The sequence below is a fragment of the Lampetra planeri genome, chromosome 5, assembly GCF_965212315.1.
Source record: "Lampetra planeri chromosome 5, kcLamPlan1.2.h2, whole genome shotgun sequence".
Lineage (NCBI taxonomy): Eukaryota > Metazoa > Chordata > Hyperoartia > Petromyzontiformes > Petromyzontidae > Lampetra > Lampetra planeri.
Window position 1 is genome coordinate 16,397,787 of NC_136111.1, and position 12,049 is coordinate 16,409,835.

The 12,049-nt window shown below is 49.5% G+C and overlaps 1 protein-coding gene across 2 annotated transcripts; it reads left to right on the forward strand.

Annotated features, from left to right (window-relative positions):
- Positions 1 to 1,093: 1,093 nt before the first annotated feature.
- Positions 1,094 to 10,375, forward strand: LAMTOR1 (late endosomal/lysosomal adaptor, MAPK and MTOR activator 1). Of its 2 annotated transcripts, none has more exons than XM_078594743.1 (6): positions 1,094 to 1,420; positions 5,600 to 5,661; positions 6,745 to 6,840; positions 7,433 to 7,510; positions 8,108 to 8,240; positions 8,984 to 10,375. In XM_078594743.1, exons 1-6 carry the CDS (start codon positions 1,379 to 1,381, stop codon positions 9,074 to 9,076), a joined length of 504 nt encoding a protein of 167 aa, XP_078450869.1. In that variant the 5' UTR covers positions 1,094 to 1,378; the 3' UTR covers positions 9,077 to 10,375. The 2 variants fall into 2 exon arrangements, with proteins under 2 accessions (XP_078450869.1, XP_078450870.1); XM_078594744.1 differs by having other exon boundaries at positions 1,116 to 1,420; positions 5,603 to 5,661.
- The last annotated feature ends 1,674 nt before the right edge of the window (positions 10,376 to 12,049 follow it).

Genomic DNA, 12,049 nt, shown 5'->3' on the forward strand with positions numbered 1-12,049 from the left:
CTGACCAGCCAGGGTGAAGTATGGTTAAAGGACCAACGTGGCATTAGGAGGCCCTCCATCCAGCAGTGGATTGATGAAGCTGTAGATTCATGGTAAATGACAAACTCGTCACCATGACCATACGCCATGGGTTCGGTATTGGTGACGAAGCATTTGCCGTTGCAGCACCAACGTTTTGGAACAACTTCGTTTCCTCCCTTCACACTGTAAATCTTCCTGAAATAAATGTCCTGATGCAAAATATTAGCGCTGGATAAAGCCACGTTTCCGAATGTGATTTGTAACTTTGATCCTCGTTACCCGGGTCTCGATGGTTATACGTGCCACTTTATTGAGGGATTGTGTGATGTCTCGGTGTGGTCTGGGACTGTGTTGTTTTGCTACCTTGCCCAAGCTTGCATTTAGGTGTTGTAAAAACCGGACATGTCAACTTTTATTTAGTGACTTGCTTATCTTTTTATTCTATTGTTGTACTCCTATCGGTTTTTCCTTTTGTATCGCTTGTAACTTGCGACACCTGTCCCCTTACTGAACACTCATCTGTCAACCCATGCGGGTTACCCGTATTCTTGTGCAGATGGGACTTTGTAGGATGAACGTTGAGATTTATAAGTGTCACAGGGTGACCAATAAGGTCTAAATTGGTCTGTAATCAGGTAGGGCACTGATAAGGGGTTGACAGGTATGTAGTGGTGAATGTACGAGTGGTGAGTGTACAAGTGGTGAGTGTCATGGTGAGTGTACTAGCGGTGATTGTCTATGTGTGTGTTTCCCCCTTGTAATGGGACTTTGCAGGACGAACTTTGAGATTTATAAGGGCACTGGGTGACCAAAAAGGTCTGAATTGGCCTGTAGTAAGGTAGGGCATTGATAAGGGATTCACAGTGAACATGCGTGGGGGGTAAAATAACTTCGTATTAGCTCATCCCGGATTTTCTTCCTCCTCCATTCTCAAATACACCAACCCAAGATTCTGGTCGTGGGAGTTTCAAAACTTCCCCCATAAAAAACGCAACAAGAAGCTGCTAAATGACGTCATGTCCACGCTCGGGGGAGGAGCGCGTGACGCCACTTCCCGCGTTGGAGCGGACGTGACGTCGCGGTGGCACGTGACGGGAGCGCGTGACTCTTCCCCCCCCTCCCCCCTTAATAAGGGAGCGCGTTGCTCATGTAGCGCTGTCGCAGTCGTCGCTGATGTAGTTTCTCACCCCTTTTTGTTTTCTCTCTTCCATCTCATTCCATCAAACCGGTTTAAGTTTCTTGATTTGTGTTTAACCTCCCCCACCCCCCCACGACTCCCACTCATGGCCGCGTGAGAGGAGAAGGAGGAGGAGGAAAGAACGGGCGGGGGGAGTGTTGGAGCGCCGCGCCGCCAGCAATGGGGTGCTGCTTCAGCAAGGAGAGCGGCGACTCGGAGCAGGTGAAGAAGGTGGTGGTGGGTGGGGAAGAATTGAGTCGATGTTTATGTTTGAACACAAATGTCCTGTTACGTTACGACGATATCCTCCCACCCCGCCCGCTCGCTCCGGGCCTAGAACGCCGTGCGGCCAGCGACGATCGGCACGAGGCCAAGTTTGTAAATTTAAAAACAACGTGGTGGTGGTGGAGGTTGGGTGGTGGTGATGATGATGATGGTGGTGGAGGTTGGTTGGTGGTGGTGGAGGTTGGTTGGTGTTGGTGATGATGGTGGTGGTGGAGGTTGGTTGGTGGTGGTGGAGGTTGGTTGGTGGTGGTGGAGGTTGGTTGGTGGTGGTGGAGGTTGGTTGGTGATGATGGTGGTGGTGGAGGTTGGTTGGTGGTGGTGGAGGTTGGTTGGTGGTGGAGGTGGTGGAGGTTGGTTGGTGGTGGTGGAGGTTGGTTGGTGATGATGGTGGTGGTGGAGGTTGGTTGGTGGTGGTGGAGGTTGGTTGGTGATGATGGTGGTGGTGGAGGTTGGTTGGTGGTGGTGGAGGTTGGTTGGTGTTGGTGATGATGGTGGTGGTGGAGGTTGGTTGGTGGTGGTGGAGGTTGGTTGGTGGTGGTGGAGGTTGGTTGGTGGTGGTGGAGGTTGGTTGGTGGTGGTGGAGGTTGGTTGGTGATGATGGTGGTGGTGATTCAGCAGCAACGCTGCCGCAACGCTTGTCGACCGAAGTAGGGTCGACTTCACCACTCGAGGGAGCTCGACTCGAGAGATAAGAGAGGGACCCCCCCCCCCCCCCCCGTGAAGAGAGTATGTTAGGCCTACTCTTCCACGCTTAGCCAGACGTATTGAGTAAAAGAGGGAAGTTGTTGTTGAAGCACAGCGGTGCGTTTTCTTGAAACGGGACTAGGCCAGGGCTCGGAAACCAAAATAATTCGCAAAAAAAACATCGAAATATGTCGAGAGCCGTCAATGCAACGGTGGTGAATACACAAGAGACGGTGGTTCTGGAGCATTCCGGAGCCGCAAGTTGTCGACCCCCCTCCAACTGCTTAGTCTATTACAGTGTTATTACTATTATGATGATCATGACTTGGGGGGTGGTGAGGGAATTGCAGAGTTGGAGCCGTGCGAGGTGAAACACAAAGCTGGTGGTGCTGTCAATGTGGAAGCGTGCGGCGGTGGTTGAACACCGCGTGGGACGAGACACGAGATTGGGGGGTCCTGGTGTGGAGTGGATTACAAACCACGACATGGGGGGGGTGGGTGAGGAGGTTGTCGTTGAGGTGAACGCGTGCGGTAACAGTAACCATGGTGTGGCAGCGAGAGAAGAGTGACAATGATGCGGCTGGACAGGGTTTGTAAGGGAGTGGAGGAATTACTTCGTTACGATTGTAGGGAGCAGTTGCGAGGGAAGACGCGGAAAAGAGACCGGCCGCGCCTTTGACCTGCAGCGTGGTTGGATGACAATTTGGATGGAGCAATTGATAGACGGCGATCCTTTAGCGAGTGGTTAAATGGTTGGTTAGGCGCTGTGCATAGGTTTACTGGATGTGTGCATGAGACGGAGGAGCTGAGGGGTCGGATCTCCCCTTCAGGAGTTCTCGACATGGGGAGGCGATTTGGCTCCAGTGCGGCACTGGCCCCGATTTACGGCTAAGCTTGGCTCCGTTGCGCTGGAGAAACAGCTCCTCTCTCTTACCTCTTCACCGTGCCTGTTTTGCCATTCGTATAACCCCAGCGAGAGAGAGATGTCTTTAATATAATCTGTGAGAGGGCGAGAGACGACGAGACCCTGGCATGGTGCGTGCGCGGCGGCGGAGGTTGTAGTTGTTGCGCAGTGAGGTTGGGTTGGCGGGGTGGGGGTGCAGTGTTTGGAATTTCAAAGCTTTCGGATGGGAGAGGAACAACGTGGGTGGGTGGATGTCGGGGTGGGTGGGTGTAGGGGTCGGTGGGTGGTTGTTGGGGTGGGTGGTTGTTGGGGTGGGTGGTTGTTGGGGTGGGTGGTTGTAGGGTTGGGTGGGTGTAGGGGTGGTGATTCTGGGAGAGCGATGAGCGCGCTGCCCTCACGAACCCGGTGACCCGAGTTCGATTACCCACAACACCAGTGTCGATTACTGTATTTGAACCGGGTCCTGGACCTGCCCCGACAGCCACTCGGCCTCAAATGAGTAGTCGGTGCGGTGTGTTAAGTCGTCGCCACTGGGGGAGACGAAGGCGGTCGGGCGTGGTGCTTGCCACCCACCACCCCCCGAGTACCATTTAGGCCTTAAGAGGTGCTCGCCAACAGCACTTGCGCATACTGTCTGTTAAGGATACACGGGTGATATGGGGTTATTGGTTTAGGTGGTGTGTGGAGATGGGGGTTGTGTTGGTTTAGGTGGTGTGTAGATGGGGGTTGTGTTGATTTAGGTGGTGTGTTTAGATGGGGGTTGTGTTGGTTTAGGTGGTTTGTGGAGATGGGGGTTATTTGTTTAGGTGGTGTGTGGAGATGGGGGTTGTGTTGGTTTAGGTGGTGTGTGGAGATGGGGGTTGTGTTGGTTGGTTTTTATGTGGTGTGTGTAGATGGGGGTTGTGTGTTGGTTGGTTTTTAGATGGTGTGTGGAGATGGGGGTTGTGTTGGTTTAGGTGGTGTGTGGAGATGGGGGTTGTGTGTTGGTTGGTTTTTAGGTGGTGTGTGGAGATGGGTGTGCGTTTGGTGTTTCATGTGTTTTGTTTTTGGTGATGGATTAGGGTGCTGTCATTGTTACGTGGTGTGAGTGGGGGATGAGCTTTTGTTAAGTGGTATGTGGTTGTGTCTAGTTGTGCGTCAAGTTTGGTAGTTCCTGAGTGTTTTATTGGATAGTTTTTTGACGCGCTTTGCTTTGTGAGGTGTATGGAGTGTGGGGTGTGCTGTTAGTCCATGAACCCCAGACCAGATGTTTCATTCGTCGGTAACAACTGAGGTGCCAATGGTTCTCATTTGGCTATGCGGCCATTAAGGGTGAATTGCATGATAACCGATTGAATTGAGCGGACTATCAAATAATTTGTATTGACCATATAAATAAATCGCTACCAACCTAACGTTTTGCTACCTAGGTACCAATTCATGCTTTGGCCGATGGACTATGTTTTAGGTGGTATGCTTTGGTTGTGAGCTCTGATAAGTGGCGTGTGGGGGTTGGGTGGTGTAAGAGGGAGTTCTTTGTTTGGTGGTGTTCGATTGTTGAGTAGAGTGGTTTGTAGTAGTGTGTAATGCTGTGCATTGGTTGCATCGTGCGGAGTGATGCATGAGAACGTGGTGATTATTCCATGTTACACGTGGAGCTGTGAGTTGCATGTGGTGATATGTGGTCTTTATATGGGACGTGGGGGGCTTGGTTTTGCGAGGTTTGTGGGGTGTGCGGGGTTGGGAGTGAAGTGGTCCAGTGCAGTGGGTGCAGAAGGATGTGGAGCTGATTGGACTTGCCGATGACTGGTACCAGCAAGTATCAAGATCAGCCCCTGGAGGAGGTTCATGAAGGACGCTGCTGGGGAGTTGGAGGCAGTCTCCCTCCAGCAGCAATGGAGGGCAGAGGACCGACGCTCACAACAACGAGCGGAGTGCCACGGGGCTAAAGCGCATAGTTGGCACAGTGGGGAGCATAGTTGGTGCATCTGCCAGTCTTCTCTGCCAGCGGGTCTTTGACACTGCATGTGGCCTCAAAGTGCACCTAGCATGGCACAAGTGCCGTGGTGACGTCACCGCTACTTAGTGGCGAACGGCAGTTGTTGGGGTTTATTAGATGATCTGTGTGCTGGGATCGGCTTGGGGAAGTCGTGTTGGTGTGTGGGTTTGCTTTTGTATGTTGGCGTTTGGGCCGCGTTAAGTGATCTGTTGGCTTGAAGTTTCCTGGTTTGGGGCATGCGTGGAGCTTATTTCTCGAGCTTTCGTTACGCACGACTGCACTCAATCTTCAGGAGTTGAAGTAGTAGTGCGTGGCGAAAGCTGGAGAGAAGATATGCCTAACACAGCCGAACCCAGAACACCACACTTTTAAGTCGTTTTGCATCGCAGGCGTAAATTGTTTGGCTTTGTTTTATGCTGGGGGTGTTTGTTCTTGGTGTGGAGGTGTGCGAGGGTTTTTGTGCACGACTGCATTTGTTTGGATGTGTGACTCGGGGTGCGCGAGTGACATTTCCTCTGAAGCTTTGTGCATGTTGTTGTGCATGCATTAGCAGACTGAAGAGGTCAAGCCTCTCATTGACCCGGTGTCAAACCTCAACCGACACCCCAATGGGTAGGACCGCTACCCATACACGCATATACGCAGTACGACACATATCTACAGATAGTCGCGCAATACACCTAGACTTGTGCGGCAAGTGAAAATATATTTCACGCTAATATGACACTGTATAATTCTTACGTTATATCCACATGTAGACATGGTGCAAATGCACGTATGTGCGTTGCTTGTAAGTCAACCGCTAAATGCCGATGTCCCCACGCTGTGAGGATGTTCTGTGAGATATTTGACCATTCTTCATCATGCCGGTCAGCGTGGATTGAAGGCCAGGGAGCATATATATGTGAAAGCGTATAAATACAATACCGCAATAGATTTTGCTGCACTGCCGCCTGCTGACAACGTAGCCCCGCAGCAGCCTACAGTACCTGATGTGTGCATGGCGGTCGCCCATCTGAGCACCGTTGAGGCTCAACAGCTTGGATTGTGAGCATTTCAGATGTTTTCCTCATAGGCAGCAACACATATATGAACTAAATACTAAATGACAGACAACACAAAAATCCCCTATATAGCCTTAATAGACTATTGCGGCAAGTGCTGTTAGCGAGCATCTTATGAAGGCCGGCACGGCACACGAGGGGGTAGGTGGCCAACACCACGCCCGACCGCCTTTGTCTCCCCAGTGGTGATGTTTTTACATGTGCCAGGTAATCATTTAAAGCTGAGTCAACCTAGTGGAGGCCCAGTACCGGTTCAGATAGTCATCATTGGTGTTAGCCGTGAGTGGAAATCGAACTCGGATTTGAATCGCAGGATGCTAACAGCTACACTACTTCTTCCCAGCAATAGTAAATTTATACACGGCATTTATCCACTCATACACCCCATACCAACCAAGACCTCTCCATGCAGGTCACTCTTGCAAATTAGACCTAGCCTAATCTTTGAAGTTTTCACCTGTTTAAAACAAAAACGTAAAGCATACTATTTAACACGCATGTACACTGTTCATCCTGTGGTTCGTGATGTGAGAGGTGGGTGGGGATGATTCTGCATCCTGTCTCTGCTTACCTGTCATGCCTGGGTCTTGTCACCGTGTCTCCACACATTGGAACCGCATCTCTATGTCAGGGCCGACTACCGCTCGACGAGTCAGACCACGGCCGTGTCCTCGCGTCATGAGTACGAGCAGTCGGCGCTCAACCAAATCCTCGTCAAGACTGCCAAGTACGCACTCGTGTACTCGTACACGTACCCATACCTACTTGCCATTGCACGCGCTCACGTTAAACTGGAGCCTTTACAAAAACTGGCGAATATGTCCTGATGTGTATTGACACATGTACCCATACGCATCATCACACACACTTGTGTTAAATTAGAACCTGGAAAAAAACTGTTGATTGCGTTCTGTAATAAGTGTTTACTTTTAATATTGTACCCGCGCTGTCATTCTCTGACTCCGTGGCTGTTCCTTGTGCCAGGATAGGTGCACTTTCACACCGATTGAAATGGCAAAAGTTAGCCGACGAGAGTAACAAGAGATGGGCACAGATCTTATTCTGATACACACTCAAGTTTTTACATCCCCATATTTTCGTGTATACCCTTTTCCACACACACTGACTTGTACTGACGTACACAGACAAACTTTTGAACATGTGCACCCCCACGTACCCTAATACGTACTCGCCCGTAGTCAAATGGATACATGGATATGTCTACGTGCCTGTGATGTGCTTTGCTTTGTCACGTGATTTTGCCGGCGGTGGTGTTTGTGTTGGTTGTGTCAGTGTGTAACTTGTCGTCGTGTTGTCAGTAACATAATCGATGTGTCGGCCACGGACTCGCACGGCATGGAGCAGCACGAGTACATGGACCGCGCACGGCTTTACAGGTGGGCACTCGCACGGGTAAATAAGTGGCATTGTTATTCCAAGTATTCTTATTTATTTCTTACCTGACTTCAGAGACACGTTATATTTACTGCCCGACAAGGACACGTAAACGAATTGTGTTTATACACAGGGAAATGTGCACGTGGAGTCTGGGCCTACCATCCTGGCCTGTGGGTGTATTCATTTGATAGTGTTCATAGCAGAGGTGTGGACTCGAGTCATGTGACTTGGACTCGAGTCAGACTCGAGTCATGAATTTGATGACTTGCGACTCGACTTGGACTTGCATAACAATGACTTTGTCCCACCTATGAGATGTGGACTCGAGTCATGTGACTTGGACTCGAGTCAGACTCGAGTCATGAATTTGATGACTTGCGACTCGACTTGGACTTGCATAACAATGACTTTGTCCCACCTCTGGTTCATAGTAAGGTGGATGTTGTTATAATGCCTTATGGTGATGGTGGCATTGATGTCAATGTTGCCTGTCCTTGCGTGGCAATGGCGGCGGTGATGATGCTGTTAGATTTTGTTGTTAGTGTGTACGTGTATAAAGGTGGCTGTGTTGACGGCGATTGTGTTGACGTTTTCAGTGCGCGCGTGGTGATGGTGGGCAGCTCGTCGCACGGATCGGCCTGGGCTAAGCCTCCGTCCCTCATGACGCTGACCACTCAGCCGTTCCACGTGCTGGCCAGTCCCCTCGTGTCGCACTCCGACATCACACAGGTGCTGGCTGTGGTGGCACCTTCACATGGGGGATGCCCCATGTTGCCTTCGGTTGTTTTGTCCGGTGTTAAGTCTCAGGCGTTGATGATGGCAGTGGTGATGTTGCATGCCTGACGTTCTGTGTTGGTATCGAGGAGGAATGGTTTCCTGTCCATATCGGTATGAAGGGTCAAGAGGTCGTCACGCCCAATGCCATTGATACCACCACAAGTGCCATTGTTGCCTTCCACTCTTAGTGTGTAAAGTCGACACCCGACCTTTGAGTTCTGCTCCTGCAGGTGAACCATGATGTCTTGTCGGCCGATGGCACCCCAGACACTGGGAAAGGAGTGGCTACTTGGCTTCACCGTATAACATGAGTTGAGATTCGAGATGGTGTTTAAGTAATTGGAGAAGACGCAGGTGTCAGCAGTTTTAGTGTGTGTATATATATCTATCACCAGTGATGGTGTTGGCATTGATGGTGCTGGCACCTGTGTTGCTATCCGTGGTATGTTCAAAGTTGGCTGTGACCGTGGTGATTGTATTGATGCAAGCTCTAATAGTGCTAGCCTCAACGGACATCTTGGCGTAGCCTGTGACAGTATGAATGATGGTTTTAATTGTGTTTGCGTTGGTGTCAACGGAGAAAGAATTCAGACTGGTGGTGTTCATGACGGTCTGTGAGTGTTCATGGTGGTGGTGTGTGACAAGGGTTTATGGACAGTCGTGACAGTGTTGGTGGCCTCGTTCTTGGCGTGCAGGTGGCGCGGTTCGCTGCTTACGCCTCAAACGCCGGGGCGCAGGTGAAGGTCGATCACAAGGAGGAACTCGTCGCCCACTTCAACATCCCGTGATCCCGTGCCCGGGAAGTGACGTTGCGGCCCACTGGATGTGATATTGCTGCCCTCCCCGCCCCCGCAAGTAGCATCGTCGCTCCGTGGAGGCGGCAATCTCCAGCCAGTGACATCGCAAACACGCGGACGAAAACGGCGTCACTGGGCGACGCGTAGCTCTGAACAGGAGGCGTGGTGTCGAAGCGCACGTGAAAGTGACGTCACATTGTACAGAACGTGGCATTGCATTGTAAATGAAGTGGTGTCACAACGCACATTTATTAAAACGCGAGGCAGTGCCGTTACTGGATACTGAAAGGGACAAGTCGCTTTCACGTTTTGCAAAAAAAGGTGGTTGTGGTGAGTGTACGTACGAGCGTTTGTGTGCACGTTATACGAGCGCTATTTGAATGGTCTCAATGCTAACTCCACATCAAATTCAAATTTGAGGTTTCTCTATTCACAGGTTTGGCTGTTACTGCTGCTTTATTTTCCTTATTGCACATTTTTTTCAAGTGGGGTTTTAATTACCTGCAATGCAAAAATTAGGAGCCCTCATCGCAGCCTCACCTTCACGTTGCATACACAGGAAGAAGGGGCATCGCAATCCACGGCAAGTGATGTCACCACGCAGGCATTCCGAAATTCATCGGCACAGAAGTTGGCATCTGCACCTACGCTCAGTTAGGAACTTTTAATGACCAGATGTTGGCGACATTAAGTGCTTCTGATTGCTCTTTAATTCTTCAGGCAAACTTTTAAGGCTTGCGAATTGATTTGGACACAAATTGGTTGAGATTTGTTGTCAGTTTGGGGCCCCGCAGGTGGGAGGGAGCCAGTAGTTATTTTAACGTTAAAAGAGCCATACTACGGGATGATCTGCGATGTGGGCCCGGATCTCATATACCACCCTCACCTCAGTTTGTGGACACCCGGCGAATTAGCCTTCTACCATTGGCCAATCAAATTTGGGCATCACTTGCAAGGCCATGTTGAGTTGGGGTGGCATCAGCAATGATAAATATGCTGTTAATTCTTTGTTTTGATTTATATTTTTATCCTTTGATTATGTGATGCACGTGGAACTGCACAGAGGAGATTGGTTGTTGTGTGGAATCTGTTCAATTTAGTCCATGCAAATCAGTTTCCCCTCCCACTTGGATTTGCTTGCTCTGGGGAGGGTGGGGGGTGGGTCTAATTTTTGGAATGGGGAAGCGGTTGGAATGGTAGAGCAAAACATATAATATTTGAGTTGTAACATTTTGCTGTCTTGTGGAAGCTTGTGTTGAAATAAACAAAAAATCGTTATTTCATCCATAACCTCGAGGGGTTTTCTATTAATCGCAAATAAGGCTACGATTTTGGGATGTTAATATAAAGTTGAATTCACGACTGAGGTGTGAAAATAACGGTGACCTCTGGATAGGTCACAGAATCGGGTGTTTCTGCAGTCGTATCCAAGATTTCACAGACTATAAAAATTCATGATCTGATTTACTGACCTGACAAAATTGTAGCCTTGTAAGTGACCTTCCCTCGGGTGTCAGGAGGTGGGGGGGGGGACTATCTCCTTTAGAAGGAATCTCGCCTTCGTACACCAGCATTATGGTGCACATTGGTTTGTTACAGAGGGTATGAATTGTGTGCATGGCAAGCGGCTTGATGTGTAATTTACTACTATATTTACCCAAGAATGTCAGTGTGTAACGTGCGTGACGTCACTCCACGTCGACCAGCCCCCCTTAGTAATAATCATGAATAGGTTACGTCCTCCACATGGACCCGCCCCTCATTAATAATCAAGAGCGGGTGACATCGCTGCATGGAGAACCCCTCTCAATAATCAACAGGTGACGTCTTCCAAATGGACACCCCCCTTACTAATAATTAGCGGGTGACGTCACTCCACATGGGTGGGCGAGGTGCCTCCTCCCCCCTCCTCGGCGTCAACTTACAACCCTCGCTACAAAGGCAGAACCCTCACGTCGCGATCTCCGTCACGCTGTTGAGACATCAAAAGTAAAAAAGGCCGTCCTGCTGAACAAGGGATTATAACCTTAAAATGAAATAGGTCTTAGTCACTGCGGCCTTACTAATTGCACACGAATTGATGCAATGAATATCACGTCGCGGTCTGCTTTTTGCTTGCAAGTTTCAGATTTACTGAAATACACCCGTCCTTGGACGGGCAAAAGGCGAGTTCTTACATATTCAACAAGCCCGTCCATAAGGTGGAGCCGATTTTGTTTTTCAAACTGCAATCTTCGTGAAACTATTACATTAGGGACCTGAAGCCTTTGTCAGGTCTAGCCCTCCACCACCTGCTCACTGCTGCTGTGTGCTGGTGGTATAAAACAATTGTCAGATCACCTTAAACTATTTTTTACACCGAACGAACTAAACTTATTTTACTAGGTAAGACCCACTGAGCTATATAGCTATTTTTCAGAAGCTACCTGACCACATGATAGCTCAACGAAGAGGCTTATCACGTGCAAATTTATAGCAGCCATATACTCTACACGCATATGTCTAAATGTGTAGGGGAAAACCGGAGGACCCGGAGAAAAATCCACGCGACCAAGGGGAGAGCGACACGCAAACTCCAAATTTACAACTGGCGTCAGGGTGGGAATAGAACCCACGACATCCTGTATACCAGGCGAGGTAGTTAATATCTCGCCCTTGTGGCGCCCGGAAGTATGTATGTTGTATATTTGTGATCATCAATAGCACAGGATACTTTAGTTTTGGTTAAAATTAGCTCTGCGCTGTAAAACAAAACTTGAGCAAATTCTGTGACAAATGATTGTTACGCACAATTATTGATATTAGCACCTAAGGGTATAGTGTCAAGCAGTGGAAGTTTACAGCGGTGGTGGCTGGTTCTTCCCCCGAAAGTTTTTAAACATCCTCAGGCAACCTGCCGACGTGTCATCGTGCCACTTAACAGTTTTGGACACAGGTGCAATCGTAACGTCACGGAATGCTTGA